Below are 18,069 nucleotides of genomic sequence, written 5' to 3' on the forward strand. Positions count from 1 at the left end.
TGCAGTGAGCTGAGATTGTACAACTGGACTCCAGCCTGGGCAACAGAGTGAGACTCTGTCTCAGATTTAAAAAAAAAAGAAAGAAGAGAGAGAGAGCAGGAGTGCTATCCTCAAAAACCTGGAGGACTAATCCTGTTCCAGATGGTCTCAGAGGTCATAGTTGGAACCAGTGGCATGGATACTATTAGAGAGGCAGAGGCAGATTTTAACTGCACAAAGGGAAGAACACAAAGCCATCTCAATAAGGGTAAAAAGTACATACCATGGGAAGTGTGTTAGTCCATTCGTGAATTGTAATAAAGAAATACATGAGACTGGGTAATCTATAAAGAAAATAGGTTTAATTGGCTCATGCTTCTTCAGGCTATACAGGAAGCATAGTGGCTTCTGCTTCTGAGGAGGCCTCAGGAAGCTTCTAATCATGGCAGAAGGCAAAGTGGGATCAGGTGTCTTAAATGGCAGGGGCAGGAGCAAGAGAGAGCAAGGCGGGGGTGCTGCATACCTTTAAACAACAGATTTCATGAGAATGCACTCACTGTCATGAGAGCAGCCTTAAGAGGATGGTGCTAAACCATTCATGAGAAACCACCGCCATGATCCAATCACCTCCTACCAGGCCCCACCTCCAATATTGGGGATTACAGTTTGGCATGAGATTTGGTGAGGACACAGAGCCAATCCATATCATTCTGCCCTGGCCTCCCAAATGTCATGTCCTTCTCGCAATGCAAAATTCAATCATCCTTTCTCAACAGTTCCCCCAAATTTTAACTCATTCCAGCATTAACTCAAAAGTCCACAGTCCAAAGTCTCACCTAAGACAAGGCAAGTACCCTTCTGCCTATGAGCCTATAACATTAAAAACAAGGTGTTTACTTCTAAGATACAATGGGAGTATAGGCATTGGGTAAACACTCCTATTCCAAAAGGGAGAAATCAGCCAAAAGGAAGGGACTACAGGCCTCATGCAAGTCCAAAACCCAGCAGGGCAGTCATTAAATCTTAAAGCTCCAAAATAATCTCCTTTGACTCCATGTCCCACATCCAAGGCACACTGATGCAAGGGGTGGGCTCCCAAGGCCTGGGGCAGCCCCACCCCTGTGGCTGCTCTCAAGGGCTGGTGTTGAGTGCCTGTGGCTTTTCCAGGGGCAGGGTGCAAACTACTAGTGGATCTACCATTCTGGGGTCTAGAGGATGGTGGCCCTCTTCTCACAGCTTCACTGGGCAGTGCCCCAGTGGAGACTCTGTGTGGGGGCTCCAAGCCCACATTTCTCCTCCACACTGCCCTAGTAGAGGTTCTCCATAAGGGCTCCACCCCTGCAGCAGGTTTCTGCCTGAACATCCAGGCTTTTCCATACATCCTCTGAAATCCAGGCAGAGGTTCCCAAGCCTCAACTTTTACACTCTGTGCACCCACATGCTTAATACCACTTGGAAGCCACCAAGGCTTCTAGCTTGCACTTTCTGAAGCAGTGGCCTAAGCTGTACCTGTACCATACCCCTTTGATCCATGGCTTGAGCTGGCACAACTGGGATGTGGGGAGCAATATCCTAAGGCTGTGTAGGGCAGCAGGACCCTGGGCCTGACCCACAGAACTATCCTGTCCTCCTAGCCCTCCAGGCCTGTGAATGGTAAGGACTGCTACAAGTCTCTGAAATGACTTCAAGAACTTTTCCCCATTGTCTTGGCTATTATTGCTTGGCTCCTTTTTACCTATGCAAATTTCTGCAGCCTTCTTGAGGTCAGGAGTTCAAGATCAGCCTGGCCAACATGGTAAAACCCTGTCTCTATTAAAAACACAAAAATTAGCTGTGCATGGTGGTGGGTGCCTGTAATCCCAGCTACTGAGGAGGCTGAGGCAGGAGTATTGCTTGAACCTGGGAGGCAGAGATTGCAGTGAGCCAAGATTGCCCCACTGCACTCCAGCCTGGGCAACAGAGAGAGACTGTCTCAAAAACAAACAAACAACAATAGCAACAATAAAACAGATCTCATGAGAACTCTCACTATCACAAGAACAGCACCAAAGGATAGTACTAAACCATTCATAAGAAACCACCCCTATGATCCAATCACCTCCCACCAGGTCCCAACTCCGATATTGGGGATTACAGTTCGACATGAGATTTGGTGGGGACACAGATCCAAACCATATCAAGAAGTATTCAAACAGGCTACATGACTATTTAGCAAGAAAATGCTACTGATAAGAGAATCATCAGGGGAAGGTGCTCAAACTCCTGGTCATAATAGTGAGTATTGAAATCCATTCAGAGAAACTTTTTTTTTTTTTAATTTTTATTTATTTATTTATTTTTTGAGATGGAGTCTTGCTTGGTCACCCAGGCTGGGGTGCAGTGGCATGATCTCGGCTCACTGCAAGCTCTGCCTCCCAGATTCATGCCATTCTCCTGCCTCAGCTTCCCAAGTAGCTGGGACTACAGGCACCCACCACCATGCCCAGCTAATTGTTTGTATTTTTTAGTAGAGATGGGGTTTCACCGTGTTAGCCAGGATGGTCTCGATCTCCTGACCTTGTGATCTGCCCGCCTCGGCCTCCCAAAGTGTTGGGATTACAGGCATGAGCCACTATGCCCGGCCTAGAGGAACTTTTAAAAGAAATATATTTTTTAAATTTTATTTTATATATATATATATATTTTATATATATATATATATATATATATTTGAGACAGAGTCTCACTCTGTCACCTAGGCTGGAGTGCAGTGTCGCAATCTTGGCTCACTGCAACCTCCGCCTCCCAGGTTCAAGCTATTCTCCTGCCTCAGCCTCCCAAGTAGTTGGGACTACAGGCACCTACCACCATGCCTGGCTAATTTTGTGTATTTTTAGTAGAGATGGGGTTTCACCATGTTGGCCAGGCTGATCTCGAACTCCTGACCTCAAATGATCCACTCACCTCGGCCTCCCAAAGTGCTGGGATTACAGACATGAGCCACCATGCCTGGCCAGAATATAATTTTTAAAAACACCAGAATATGTCACATATAATGGTCTGAGTATTGTTTACTGAGACTTTTTTCTTTATATGTGTGTGCCTGTATACTGGGGTTATGATGTAAAATATATTTCTTACTGCAAGTCGTGCAAAAAGGTTTGAAATAAACTTCACTGGATGACCATCAAGGCATCTTCCAGCACTCACTCTGTGAAAGAGGTCTGAACTGTGGGTCACAAGATCCAGGTCCTCCCTCAGCCTTATAATTACAAGTTGTTATCTCTCTGTGAACCCCAGTTTTCCCATTCGTGCAACGATAGTGAAAATTATTTACATCTTTAGATAGAGTGGTCAAAGTCTAAAGCCCCTTCCAATTCCAGAATTTTTTTTTTATTCTAAGAACATCCTTTAATTCAGCAAGTATTGCTCAAACAGTGCCTTCAATGTGCCAGGCACTGTTCTAGGTGTGGGGATACAGGAGTGAACGAAACAGACAAAAAACAGCCCTACCCCTCATGGAGCTTATATTCTAGTGAGAGTAGACAGTAAAATAAGTAAGTGAACTATGACAAATGTTAGCAATAAGTGGTAAGGAGAAAAAATAAGCAGAGATGATGGGTACAAAATATCAGGGAGAGGGTTGAAATTCTAGATGGAGTGGTCAGGACATTCTCACAGAGAAGGTGTTTTTTGAGTAAAGACCTGGTAGAAATGACGGCACTAACCATCTGGTGAAGGGCATCCCCAAAAAGGGAAACAGCAAAAGCAAAAGGCTGTGAGGTGGGAACATGCCTAGCATGTTCCTTGAACAGCAGGGAGGCCAGGATGGTTGGAGTAGGTGAGCAAAGCCAGTAGAAGATGAAGTCAAAGAGGTTACAAGGGGCATGGGTGAGAACAGAGTTCTTTAGAGCTGCCTCCAATTTCTTTTGTAAGCTGTGGGCAATAATGCCTATCTTTACATAATTATGAGGATCAAGTGAGCTGGGAATGTGCTCCCCAAACTGAGAGATCCTGCACAGATATGAAGGGCTTACTATTTTGTGAGTTAAAGTAAATGGGGCAAGTCAATGACCATGAGAGAATGCCACCTATCTCCCTCAGAGACTCCCTGGCCAGTCTAGAGCAGGTAGTCTTCTGAAGCAGCAGATCTCTTGTGATAGTGAGTGAGTTCTCACAAGGTCTGGTTGATTAAAAATATGTAGCACCAGCCAGGCGAGGTGGCTCCTACCTGTAATCTCAGCACTTTGGGAGGCCCAGGCGGGTGGATCACCTGAAGTCAGGAGTTTGAGACCAGCCTGGCCAACATGGTGAAACCCCATCTCTACTAAAAATACAAAAAAAAAAAAAAAAAAAACAGGCGTGGTGGTACATGCCTGTGATCCCAGGTACTCGGGAGGCTGAGGCAGAAGAATCACTTGAACCCAGGAGGTGGAGGTTGCAGTGAGTCGAGATCATGCCACTGCACTCCAGCCTGGGCGGCAGAGTATAAGACTCCTCCGTCTCAAAAAAAAAAAAAAAATGTGCAGCACCTCCCATCTCTCACCAGTGGTTGCTCTCTCAAGAGACTAAGAATATCTCGCTTTTGATTGATTTAGAAATTCCATCACCCAAAGTTAAGTAGTCTTCATCGGAAGAACTTCATCTGGAATCTGAAAAATGTTCCTCTTCTGGAGAAATACCTGTATGTCCTGGGCCAGAATCGAAACCGAGAGATTGTCGAGCATGTCATTCATCTATTCAAGGAGGAAGTAATGACCAAGTTAAGTCATTTTCGAGAATGTGAGTATTCTCCCAATTAAGTATTTTTCTTGATATTTAAACTGTCAAATTTCATATCATCAAAAAAGTATGGAGGTACAATTTAGCTTTATCAAATCTTAAAATTTTGCCATATTTGCTTCTATTGCTTTTTAAATAATAATATTTTTACTTTCCTCAAAATTGCTACATTTGAAGCCTCCTCTAAACTTTACATGAGTCTACCTCTCTTCTTCCCATTAAATTTGCACATTACATATGTATGATTTATAAATTATTTATAGTAGGGTTTGTGTTTTTCAAACTTTATATCAATGGTATCACACTGTGTATTATTATTCTGCAACCTGCCTTTTCTATTCAACATGTTTTGCAGATTGAGTCATATGAATATTTGTAGTTTTAGTTCAGTTTATTAGTTTTAACTGCTAAATAGTATTCCATAGTATGAATATACCATAACTTATTTGCATGTACTATTACTATAATTTTTTGTCCATTCTCTTGTTAATGGAATTTTAGGTTGCTTCCATTTCTTTGCTACATAAATGATGCTTCAATGAACCCTCTAGTAGAGGGGTCCCCAGACCCCAGGAACTGGGCTACACAGCAGGAGGTGAGCAGAGGGAAAGCAAGCATTACCGCCTGAGCTCTGCCTCCTCTCAGATCAGCAGTAGCATTCGATTCTCATAGGAGCGCACACCCTACTGTGAACTGCGCATGCGAGGGATCTAAGTGAGAATCTAATGCCTGATGATCTGAGGTGGAACAGTTTTATCCCAAAACCATCCCTCCCCTAGTCTCCTGTCCATGGAAAAATGGTCTTCCATGAAATCAGTCCCTGATGCCAAAAAGGTTGGGAACTGCTGCTGTAGTATATATCTCCCTGTGTACACAGACAAGTGTTTCTCTAGGGTATATATCTAGATATAACCAGCTTTTTCATCCAGCATTAAGTACTGGTCAAAGGCAAGGAACTGGCTGGGCACAGTGGCTCACACCTGTAATCCCAGCACTTTGGGAGGCCGAGGTGGGTGGATCACTTGAGGTCAGGAGTTTGAGACTAGCCTGGCCAACATGGTGAAACCCAGTCTCTAATAAAAATGGGAAAACTATCTGGGCATGGTGACATGTGCCTGGAATCTCAGCTACTCAGGAGGCTGAGGCAAGAGAATCGCTTGAACCCTAGAGGTGGAGGTTGCAGTGGGCCTAGATCGTGCCAGTGCACTCCAGCCTGGGCAACAGAGTGAAATCCATCTCAGGAAAAAAAAAAAAGGCAAGTAACTGAAGGGCATTTCTATCAAGGCCTAAGATAGGCAGTATGTGTTTCTCGGTGTTTACTTACTTTGTGTAAACACAATGTAAGGTGTAGCGTAAAAACAGAGTTGATTTTTTTCCCTTTAAACCTGTTTTTCCCCCAGTCTTCTTCATCTCATTAAAGTGGTATCCACCATTCACCTAGTTAATCTGGACAAAAAGTTAGGAGTCATCAGGCTTCACTTTGTTCTTTCTCTCACATCACAAATCCAATCAAATTCTATCCATTCTTTCTTCAAAGGAGAGCCTATGATCTGGATGATTGCAGTGGCCTTATAACTGGTCTCCCTGCTCCTGCTCTGCCTCTCTACCATATATATTCACTTGTCTTCCCCTTCTTTTCTCAATACTACTTTTATAAGATTCTTCGTGTCATTGCATGTGCTAGAGTTGGCTAACTTTTATAACTAAAATATTGTATTCACTAATATACCACACATTATTCTACTCTTAAAAGATACTTGGGTTGTTTCTTATTTGGGGCTACTAAGAACAGTGGTGCCGTGAACATGCTTGAGTCTCAGTATACATGTTCATTAGTCTTTGAGTGTATACTTTGGGGTAGGATTGCTAGGTCATAGGACATGTCTAATGTCTATATTCAGCTTCACTGGATAATACTAATGTTTTCAAAAGTGGTTCTATGAATTTATACTACAGCTAGCAGAGTGTGAAAGTTTTCATTGTTCTATACCCTTGGTGTGGTCAGACTTTTAAAATTTTCTCAATCTGATTTGTACATAATACTTTATCATTACATCATGGTTTTAAAATCCATCTCCCTATTTATTGACCATTTGAAATATATTCTTGAGAAGTGCCAAATCAAGTCTTTGGCCTTTTTTCTATTGAATTTTTTTTTTCTCATTGATTTGTAGAAATGCTAAATATATTCTGGATGTGAGTCCTTTGCTAGTTATATGTGTTACAAATATTTTATCCCATTCTCTGGCAAGTGTTTTCATGGTATGGTATGTTTGGATGTGTAATTCTAAATTTTTTTTTTTGAGGCAGTCTTGCTGTGTCACCTAGGCTGGAGTGCAGTGGCGCGATCACAGCTCACTGCAGCTTCGACCTCCTGGGCCCAAGCAATCCTCCCACCTCAGACTCCCAAGTAGCTGGGACTAAGCTATCCACCATCATGCCTGGTGAATATTTTTATTTTTGTAGAGATAGGGTTTCTCTATGTTGTTCAGACTGGTCTCAAACTCCTGGGCTCAAGCGATCCTCCTACCTTGGCTTCCCAAAGCACTAAGATTACATGAGCAACCGCACCAGGGCCCTGTTATTTTTTACAGCTTTATTGAGTTGTAATTCACAAACCATGAAATTAACCATTTATTTATTTATTTATTTATTTGAGCTGGAGTCTTGCTCTGTCACCCAGGCTGGAGTGCAGTGGTGCGATCTCGGCTCACTGCAACCTCCACCTCCTGGATTCAAGAGATCCTCCTGCTGCAGTAACCCAAATAGCTGTGACCACAGGTGTGTGCCACCATGCCTGGCCACTTTTTTTGTATTATTACTCATGGATATTTAGAAGTATAAATCCTGTTCCCCAAAATATGATGAACTTTTTTTGGTTATATATTATTGTTGATTTCTACGGTAATTACATTGTGATCAGAGAACATACTTTATATTAGTGCTGTCCAGTAGGATTTTCTTCAATGAAGGAAATGTTCTATATCTGTGTTGTTCAATACAATAGCTCCTATGTGGCTATGGGCATTTGAAATGTGGCTAGTGCTGCTAAGGAATAGGAATTTCAATTTTATTTTAATCTTACTGAGCTAAAAAAATTTTTTTTATAGCTGGGACTACAGGCATGCATCACCATGCCTAGCAGATTTTTTATTTTTTTTTATAGAGATGCAGTCTCACTATGTTGCCCAGGCTGGTCTCGAACTACTGGCTGCAAGCGATCCTCCCACATCAGCCTCTGAAAGTGCTGGGATTACAGGTATAAGCCAATGTACCCAGCTTGAATCCTGTTTTTTTTTTTTTGTTTTTTTCTTTTTGTTTTTTTGAGACGGAGTCTCGCTCTGTCGCCCAGGCTGGAGTGCAGTGGCCGGATCTCAGCTCACTGCAAGCTCCGCCTCCCGGGTTTACGCCATTCTCCTGCCTCAGCCTCCCGAGTAGCTGGGACTACAAGCACCCGCCACCTCGCCCGGCTAGCTTTTTGTATTTTTTAGTAGAGATGGGGTTTCACTGTGTTAGCCAGGATGGTCTTGATCTCCTGACCTTGTGATCCTCCCGTCTCGGCCTCCCAAAGTGCTGGGATTACAGGCTTGAGCCACCGCGCCCGGCCCTCTTTTTTTTTAAAGACAGTTTTACTCTGTTGCCCAGGCTGGAGTTCAGTAGCATGATCTCAGCTCACTGCAACCTCTGCCTCCTGGGTTCAAGTGATTCTTATGCCTCATCCTCTCTGGTAGCTGGAATTATGCACCACCATGCCCGGGTAATTTTTGTATTTTTAGTAGAGATGGAGTTTTGCCATGTTGGCCAGGTTGGTCTTGAACTCCTGGCCTCAAGTGATCCGCCCACCTCAGCCTCCCAAACTGCTGGGATTACAGGCGTGAATCACCACATCCAGCCCTCCAGTTTGAATCGTAATGAATTTAAATAACCACATGTGTCTAGTGGCTACCATATTAGACAGATCAAGCTCTATATGATTTCAGTCATTTCAAATACACTTTATCATGTAGTATTTGGTAAATTTTTATGAATGGTTCATGTGTGCTTTAAAAGAAAGTGTATTCTGCAGTGTTGGGTATGAAGTTATATATGCCCATTATGTCAAGTTTATTAATAATTTTTAAATTTTCTGTAACTTTCACTTACATTTTGGTCTGCTTTTTTTTTTTTTAACAATTATTGAGTAAAGTACATGTTAAAGTATATTTTAATCTACTATGATTGCAGATTGCCTATTCTTTGCTTGTATTTCTGTCAAATTTTGCCATATATATATATGTATATAAATTTTTTTTGAGATAGAGTCTTGCTCTGTTGCCCAGACTGCAGTGCAGGGCTCACTGCAATCTCTGCCTCCCGGGTTCAAGTGATTCTCTTGCCTCAGCCTCCCGAATAGCTGGGACTACAGACGCCCACCATCACGCTGGCTAAATTTTGTATTTTTAATAGAAACAGGGTTTCACCATGTTGTACAGGCTGGTCTGGAACTCCTAGACTCAAGCAATCCACCTCGTTGGCCTCCCAAAGTGGCCAAAGGGATTACAGGCATGAGCCACCACGCCCAGTCAAATTTTACCTTATATATTTTTGAGTCAATTATATCATATATCCCAATTTCAGAAATACATACTTTAAAATCCATGATTTACAATAATATTGTTTCTGTGTGCCCACTCACTATGTTACATTGCTTAAGCATGATTTACACAATCCTAAATCATATAGAAAAAGTCAGCATTATAATTAAAAGTTAAAATTATATACTTTATATCATGTATGTGCTTCAGGGCTTCATTGACATCTCTTACTAATCTTTAGTCAGTGGCTTAAATCCGTGCTTCTTAGACTATCTATGGTAAAAGACAAGTGTGGGTTTTTTCCCCCAACCCATTACAGTCTGGCATATGGTCCTACTATGCAAGATTCGCTTACAGTTCATGTCACATGCAACTAACCACGGGAGTTTGACAAAACTTGAACTCCTATACGCTCCGTTCAATGAGACAAGGCCACTGATCACACTCTTGGATGTCATATGACTGTAAAATTTTCTAAACACTCTCAACTCTGTTCTTATCTCTTGCAGACTAGTAACATTTTGTAGACCAGTACTGGCCACAGACCCCACTTTGAGTAGTACTGACTTAAAATATCACCACCAGGCCAGGCGTGGTGGCTCACGCCTATAATCCCAGCACTTTGGGAGGCCGAGGCGGGCAGATCACGAGGTCAGGAGATCGAGACCATCCTGGCTAACACAGTGAAACCCCGTCTCTACTAAAAATACAAAAAATTAGCTGGGCATGGTGGCGGGCGCCTGTAGTCCCAGCTACTTGGGAGGCTGAGGCAGGAGAATGGCGTGAACCCGGAGCTTGCAGTGAGCCGAGATCGCGCCACTGCACTCCAGCCTGGGAGACAGAGAGACTCCGTCTCAAAAAAAAAAAAAAAAAAAAAAAAAAAAAAAAAAAAATACATATATATATATATCACCACCTATTTCAGTAATCAAAAAATGGGAAATTTAGAATTACCACATTATCAGAAAATTTTGTTTAAAATCCTAGGTGAGGCCAGTCATGGTTGCTCAGGCCTGTAATCCCAGCACTTTGGGAGGCTGAGGCGGGTAGATCATTTGAGGTCAGGAGTTCGAGAGCAGCCTGGCCAACATGGTGAAACCCTGTCTCTACTAAAAATATAAAAATTAGCTGGGTGTGGTGGCACACGCCTGTAATCCAGCTACTCAGGAGGCTGAGGCAGGAGAACTGCTTGAACCCAGGAGATGGAGGTTGCAGTGAGCCAAGATTGTGCCAGGGTACTCCAGCTGGGCAACACAGTGAGACTCTATCTCAAAGAATAAAAATAAAATAAAATCCTAGATGAAAATAAAGGTAAATCTGGTTCATTCTAGGACTCTTTGTTTCTTCTAACAATATGAATATGTTTCTATTCTTTTTAAACATTTCTGGGTTTGAGTAGTTCTTTTCACTTTACTCTTTTAATAGCCAAAATCAGGTATTTGTAGTGACTGCAGTCTCCATCTTCTGGCCTTGTATTGATGAAAAGCAAAACAACCACCCCAAATTAACTGCTTTTATTATTTTCAGATGAAATTATTTTACTTCAAGAAAAATAGGGCTTGGCCCTTTATCTCTGACTGCTCATCAAATTATCTGAATGGCTTTGCCTATGAAAGAGAAATGGAAGGGGAATAAATTGGAATATTCAATAACTATTTTTATGTGATTTTTCTATTTTCAGGTATCAATCATGGAGATCTTAATGACCATAATATTTTAATAGAGTCCAGCAAGTCAGCCTCTGGAAATGCTGAATATCAAGTGTCTGGGATTTTAGACTTTGATGACATGAGCTATGGCTACTATGTGTTTGAACTGGCAATTACCATCATGTACATGATGATTGAAAGCAAAAATCCTATACAAGTAGGAGGCCATGTCCTTGCAGGGTTTGAAAGCATCACCCCACTGACAGCTGTAGAGAAGGGTGCTTTGTTTTTACTTGTATGCAGTCGTTTTTGCCAGTCACTTGTCATGGCTGCATACTCTTGCCAGCTATACCCAGAGAACAAAGATTATTTCATGGTTACTGCAAAAACCGGGTGGAAACACTTACAGCAAATGTTTGACATGGGTCAGAAAGCTGTAGAAGAAATCTGGTTTGAAACTGCCAAATCCTATGAATCTGGGATCTCCATGTGACTGAGATCTCCATGTGATTTTAACGTGGGTAATTAAAATAGGGCCCAATCAAATTTTAGGAAGGATTTTCCTGTATAGTTAAAAATCAATTGATGGAATGGATCAATTCTGAATATGACAGAGCACATGAAATCCCTAAGGTCTTCAAGCAATCTCATGACAATTTTTTAAAATTCACAAAAGTACCACGAGCAAGCATATTTTTCTGTGAGTCTCACTTGCCATGTCTATAAACACATATGATACCATTTTGAATCAGATAATCTCACAAGATCTATTCCAGTCCTGAGATTAATGACTGTTTTTAATTTTTAAAATAATATATACATACAGATATATTGACATATTTTAAATATCTGGACATAACATACTGACCTAGATAACATACTAGCAGTTCTATGAAACCTCCTCTGATCTGTCCTTTCTCTCAAATCCCAGTGCACTGTGTCTTTTTCATGGCCCATCACTTTGCATAATGGATCATGGTTGTGCAGTCATCTTGCCTGAGAGCTATTGAGGGCAGAGACCATGTAAAACTTATTTTTGTCTTCTCATCCCTTCTTATCACACCTGCTATTATAGTACCTTTCCTACAGAGAGGTCTTTAAAAATATTTGAAAATAAATGTGTGCTAGAAGAAAGGATGGAGAAGGCACACACTAAGATGCTTTAGAAGAAAGCACAGACAGCATTCTTTTTTTTTGAGACAGAGTCTCACACTATTGCCCGGGCTGGAGTGCAATGGCAATTTCGGCACTGCAACCTCCACCTCCCAGGTTCAGGCAGTTCTCCTGCCTCAGCCTCCTGAGTAGGTGGGATTACAGGCGCCCGCCACCACGCCAGGCTTATTTTTTGTATTTTTTTAGTAGAGACAGGGTTTCACTATGTTGGCCAGGCTGGTCTTGAACTCCTGACCCTGTGATCCACCCACCTCAGCCTCCCAAAGTGCTGGGATTATAGGCGTCAGCCACCATGCCCGGCCACAGGCAGCATTCTTGGAGAAAAAATTTTAACTTGTCTGAGAGGGTGGTTGAAACTGGAACTCCAGAGACAGATGCTGGAAGACCCTGGGAACTGCAAGGAAGCAAATAATGACATCCAGGCAAGGCCACTAACCCCTCACCTACCCAAATATAATGGTTCCTTTCAGACTGATACCAGGAACCTCCTTAAGCATATATATTTTAATTCTCTATAATTTCTTTTTGGATGACTATGAAGTAGATTGGGTAGACTGAATCTCACTGTATACTTGGCTGAAGGTATCCCACTGTGTTTCCTTCACTGGTTTCTCTTCATGTCTCCTTTAGTATGATTTAGTAAATGGCTGTTTACTATTCTTATGGTTTCAACTATTCATTGTCTACAGATGACTCAAGCCTAGAACCCTGGCAATTCAAACACTCAATAGTTATCTTTCTATATATATGAACAGGCATTGATCCTATCTCCATCTTTCTGTCTACCTACCTAGTCTTCCCAAAGTAGATATTTCTCTAAATTGTCTTATATGGTTCATTTTTCACTTCTTTGTCCCTCGATTTCATTTCATTTCTTTTTTTTTTTTTTTTTTGAGGGCAGGGGGACAGGGTTTCACTGCAGCCTCAACCTCCTGGGCCCAGGTGATCCTCCCACCTCAGCCTCCCTAGTAGCTAGGACTTCAGGCATGTGCCACCATGGCCAGCTAATTCTTTAAATTTTTGTAGAGATTGGGGTAATACCTATCTCATACAGTTAACAGAGTTCATTGTGAGAATTTAATGAGAGAACAGTGCCAAGTGCTTAACACAGTGTAACACATAGGACTCAGTAACTATTTACTCTTAATAAATGAACCATATTCCAGGTTACCCAAACTCAAAATATTGAAGTAATTTTTTGCTTGCCTCTCTTATATTCAGTGAGCCCTACTGGTTTTTAGAATCGTAGAATTTTAGGAATCTCTGTCTTTCCTGAATTTTTTGGGGTTTTTTTTGTTTTTTTTTTTTGTTTGAGACAGGGTGTCAGTCACCCACGCTGGAGTGCAGTGGTGTGATCACAGCTCACTGTAACCTCTACCTCCTGAGCTCAAGCAATCCTCCCACCTCAGCCTCCTGAGTAGCTGGGAGTACAGGCATGTGCCACCATGCCTGGCTAATTTATTTTATTTTGTAGAGATAAGGTCTCACTATGTTGCCCAGGCTAGTCTCAAACCCCTGGACTCAAGCAATCCTCCTGCCTTGGCCTCCCTAAATGCTAGGATTACAGGCGTGAGCTATCATACCCAGCCTGTGCTGTTTTTTAACAATATATAATAAAAGCCAACATTTATTCAGCACTGAAGTATTTTACACACATTAGCTTACTCAATTTTTACAACAAACCCATGAGGGAAGTACTGTTATAATTAATTCTCATTTTCAGATAAGAAAATAGCAGCTGAAAAAGTAAAAATAATTTGCTCAAAGAGAGCTAGGGCTTAAATCAGGTCTTTCTGATGCAGACCATGCTCTTCACTACCACAAAGTTCCATGCTACTTTCTCTCCCTCTCCCTCCTCTCCTGTCCCTGCTGCGCGCGCACACACACACACACACACACACACACACACACAGGCACACACACTCACACACAGGAGGAACAAATGAGATCATTCACATGAAAGCACTTACGTCTCTCAAATTTAAGGGATTGTGGTTTTTATCTAGTTTGACCACTCAAGCTAAAAACTAGGAACCAGAAAAATGGACTGAAACTTGGGTTTCACTTTCAGACCAGTGTTGATCCTCTGAATTGATGAAACTCTATAGATTTCCCTCTTGATTGCCCCTGCTAACATAGATTTCCTTTCACGCAATTCCTAATGCAGATATTGCTAACCACTGTTTAGATGTTTATATGCTGCATTGCATTGATATTTTACTATTTGGTGTTTGTTCTAACTTGTCTCCAATCAATCAATTTCATGTGGTTTATATAAACTCTTTGGTGGCTGTGATGGTTAGTTTTAGGTGTCAACTTGCCTGGATTAAGGGACACAGAGATAGGTAGCAAAGCATTATTCCTGAGCATGTCTGTGCAGAAGTTTCCAGAAGAGACTGGCATGTGAATCAGTAGCTGAGTAAGGAAGATCCCCCTCACCAATATGGGTGGGCACCATCCAATCTGTTGAAGGTCTGGATAGAACAAAAAGACAAAGGAAAGATGGATTCAGTCTCTCTCCTGGGACAACCATCTTTTCTTGCCCTCGGATAGCAAAACTCCAGGTTCTTGGCCTTCAAACTCCAGGACTTAACCAGCAGCCCCTCAGGTTCTTAGGTCCTCAGCCTCAGACTGAGTTACACCATCATCTCCTTTGTTCTCCAGCCTTTAGACTCAAACTGAATCACACAATTGGCTTCACTGGTTCTTCAGCTAACAGAGAGCAATTGTGGGACTTCTTAGCCTCCATAATTTAGTTCCATAATAAATCCCCTCCTGTCTGTCTACCTATGCATCCATCCATCCCATTGATTCGGTTTCTCTGGAGAACCCTAATACAATGCATAAATTAAACATTTATTTTACTTTACCTTCAGGACCTAGCACCATGCCAGGCCCCTAGAAGACCCAGTAAAGATTTGTTGAATAAACTGTAAGAATGAACACACCACTACAAGTGCCAGGTCCTGGTCCTTTCAAACAACGTGGAGAAAACCCAGTTCCAGATTTAGGAATTAATACTGTATGTCTGGCAAAGACTCTTTGCTCTTGCTAGTGCCTTCTGTCCAGGCTTTTAACCCCCCTGGACTACAACACACCTTTACTTTCTGGTGTTCTTAGTCTCCCTAACCTCTGCACTTCGTAGTATGTAGGCAGATAAAAACTCTGGTTACATATATTGCTCTTTGATGACCAAAAAAATTGTGGCTTAAAACTTTAATCATTTTATTAGCTTATGGTTTCTGGCAGTCATGAATTCAGACAGGCCCTGGGACAGTTTGTCTCTGCTCCCCAGTGCTGGGGCCTCAGCTAGGAAGACTTTAAGGCTGGGAGAGATTTGATGCCTGGGAGAGACTCAATCACTGTGTAACCGAACACTCGTTTCTTAAGAGTCCAATTGACAAGGGTGAGGTATGATAGAAAGACAGAATTTATTAACCAAAAATAGTAAAGGGAAAGCAGTCAGATTCCTTTCCAAATTAACGGCTTCTATTTTTAGGAAGAAGGCAGGGGTTTAAAAGGAAAAAACTTGATAAGGAAGACATGCAAGAACTGGGCTGAGTACAGTTGTCCGTGTGTCTTGTTCTGGTGGCTATCTTGGGTTCTGGTCCACCTGGACCCTGGGCTGATGGCATTTCAACAATGGCCAGGTTGTTAACTAGCTGCCTTGAAGTAATCTCTGGAACCTTGCAGCTGGGTCTCCAGACTTGGTCTCTGTGTCTCAGGATTGACCCCTGGAACTTCTAAGAAGACACATAATTAGATACTAATAGACAGTTATGTGAAGGGAGTATATATGATGAGAAAGGGAAGGATGTGGAGTCTAGAAAAGGCTTCTGCAGTTTGCTTCAAGGTTGTATCTTTAAACCCAAGGAAAAGGGGGAAAAAATTTTAATGCAGTTTGAAGCTAAGCTGCCTGGTTACAACTGGGTACTAGGATCATCTGGAGGGATCTTCACTCAGCTATTTGGCAGGTGATGCTGGGACTTCATCTAGGCTGTTGGCCAAACACCTCTCCATGTGGCCTTTGCCTCCTCACAGCATAGTGTCTGGGTCCCAAGAACGACCATCCCAAGAGGACAAGACAGAACCATATCACTATTTGTGACTTGCTCTTGGAAGTCACATGATATCCCTTCCATTGTAGTCACAGGCTCACCCAGATTCAGAATAAGGGGACACAGAACCTCTCAATGGGAACCATCTGTGGCACATTGTAAGAGGAACATGTGGGATGAGAGATGTTGACGGTTCATCATCCTAAAACATCACTTTAATCCTGTCTTCCCATTACTGACCAAAACAAATTCTGGCACTAAAAGCACTCTACACTTTGGCCTCAAACACCTTTCCTTCTTTACTTCCTGTATTATCTCCATTCAGATCAGAAGGAACTACTCAGTCACCCACACTTGTCAGACTCATTCTTCTTTTGTCCTTTTTCTCAACTAATCCTTCTTCTTTTGACCTGAGAAATTCTACCTCTGACTTAAAAGTTACTGTTCACTGAATTCTGCAGAATGAACTAAGGTGGCAGGCAGGGGCCCTCAGAGATGCCATACGTTACACCACCTGAGGATGCTTTCAGAGCACCACCTGTGTGTGACTCTTTGCCATCTTGCCTTGGCTCACTTCCCTGTGTGCTTGGAAAGCAGAGATGATAGGTGAGACCCCAAAATGCAACTTCCAAGCCATCTCCTTTTCAAAGCCCACATCCCCCAATTATTTTGCAACCAACATGAAGAGGACAGAGTTTCTGCCCAATGGGTTGCTTTTTGGGAGAGACTGAGCAGATGACATCATATGAACCCAGATCTAGTCAACCTTCTAGCCTGAAAAAACCTGAAATGAATAGTAGATAGTTTACATAGGGACTGAGGCTGAATGAGCAAAAGGGTGGAGAGATGGATAATGAACACATAAACAAGTATGACAATTTCAGTAAAGAAGATAAAATGGTGCAAGTATATGCTGACAGTAGGGTATTGTTTTAACTACGCTGGTCAGGGTAATCCTTTCTGACTGGTGAAAAGCAGAGAAACACCAAGTGAAAATTCTTCTAAAAGTGTGAACCTGACCATAATTTTTTTTTAATTTTTAGAGCCAGAGTCTGTCTGTCACCCAGGCTGGAGTGCAGTGGCGCGATCACAGCTCACTACAGCCTCAAACACCTAGCCTCAAGCCATCCTCCTGCCACAGCCTCCCAAAGCAGTAGAATTACAAGCGTGAGTCACCATGCCCGACCATCATCATAATTTTTTTTTTTTTTTTGAGACGGAGCCTCACTCTGTTGCCCAGGCTGGAGTGAAGTGGTGCACTCTTGGCTCACTGCAACCTCCGCTTCCTGAGTTCAAGCGATTCTCATGCCTCAGCTTCCTGGGATTACAGGCGTGCACCACACACCCGGGTAATTTTTGTAGTTTTAGTAGAGACGTGGTTTCACCATGTTGGCCAGGCTGGTCCCGAACTCCCGACCTCAGGTGATCCACCCTCCTCGACCTCCCAAAGTGCTGGTGCTGGGATTACAGGCGTGAGCCACCCAGCCTTCCTCATCATAATGTAAATGTCCAAAATGTATACATCAGCAGTAAAAGTGAAAGCCAGAATGAAAAAGGGAGATGATGACAGAGGTAAAGTCTCATGTGATTGGAACCATTTCGGGAAACAGGACAGGAATGGTAGCAATTAAGAAGCCGGTCCACACTATTTGCTATCCTAGGTGTGAATAGTGAAGAGAAAGTGAAAGTAGAGCGCCAAGGGTAAGAGAAGGAAATTAGTTATTCCACCTTCTGGTTGGCTACGGTCTTCCTGCCTTCCTCCCCATGGCGCAGCAACTCCTCCACCTGCTGCAGCGCCCCAGCTCCCACGAGGGCCACGGGTTCTAGCTCCGCCCCACAAGGAGGACTTCCGTGTCCTCGGCCATCCCACTACCC

At 42.6% G+C, this 18,069-nt stretch overlaps 1 protein-coding gene and 1 long non-coding RNA gene across 14 annotated transcripts in view; one reads left to right on the top strand and one right to left on the bottom strand.

The window, feature by feature from the left end:
• HYKK (hydroxylysine kinase) overlaps positions 1-17,378 on the top strand; it is a 32,415-nt gene extending 15,037 nt beyond the window's left edge. For 3 of the 13 annotated variants that reach the window (XM_001107962.5, XM_028851207.2, XM_028851208.2), the window contains exons 4-5: positions 4,557-4,740; positions 10,996-12,795. In XM_001107962.5, coding sequence (XP_001107962.1) covers positions 4,557-4,740; positions 10,996-11,456 — 645 coding nt within the window. In that variant the 3' untranslated portion in view covers positions 11,457-12,795. Of the gene's footprint in view, positions 1-4,556; positions 4,741-5,241; positions 5,336-7,050; positions 7,185-7,399; positions 7,522-7,906; positions 8,000-10,995; positions 12,796-15,012; positions 15,087-17,237 lie in introns of those variants that run through there. The other 10 variants (XR_003731367.2, XR_013395841.1, XM_077940080.1 and 7 more) reach the window with 8 other exon arrangements.
• LOC144330026 (uncharacterized) lies at positions 15,551-18,048 on the bottom strand. The gene is made up of 2 exons (XR_013395843.1): positions 17,923-18,048; positions 15,551-15,879 (listed from the first exon to the last, which is right to left on the bottom strand). It is a non-coding gene; the product is annotated as an uncharacterized LOC144330026 (long non-coding RNA).
• Positions 18,049-18,069: the final 21 nt, after the last annotated feature.

Source organism: Macaca mulatta, chromosome 7 (genome assembly GCF_049350105.2).
Source record: "Macaca mulatta isolate MMU2019108-1 chromosome 7, T2T-MMU8v2.0, whole genome shotgun sequence".
NCBI classification, from domain to species: Eukaryota; Metazoa; Chordata; class Mammalia; order Primates; family Cercopithecidae; genus Macaca; species Macaca mulatta.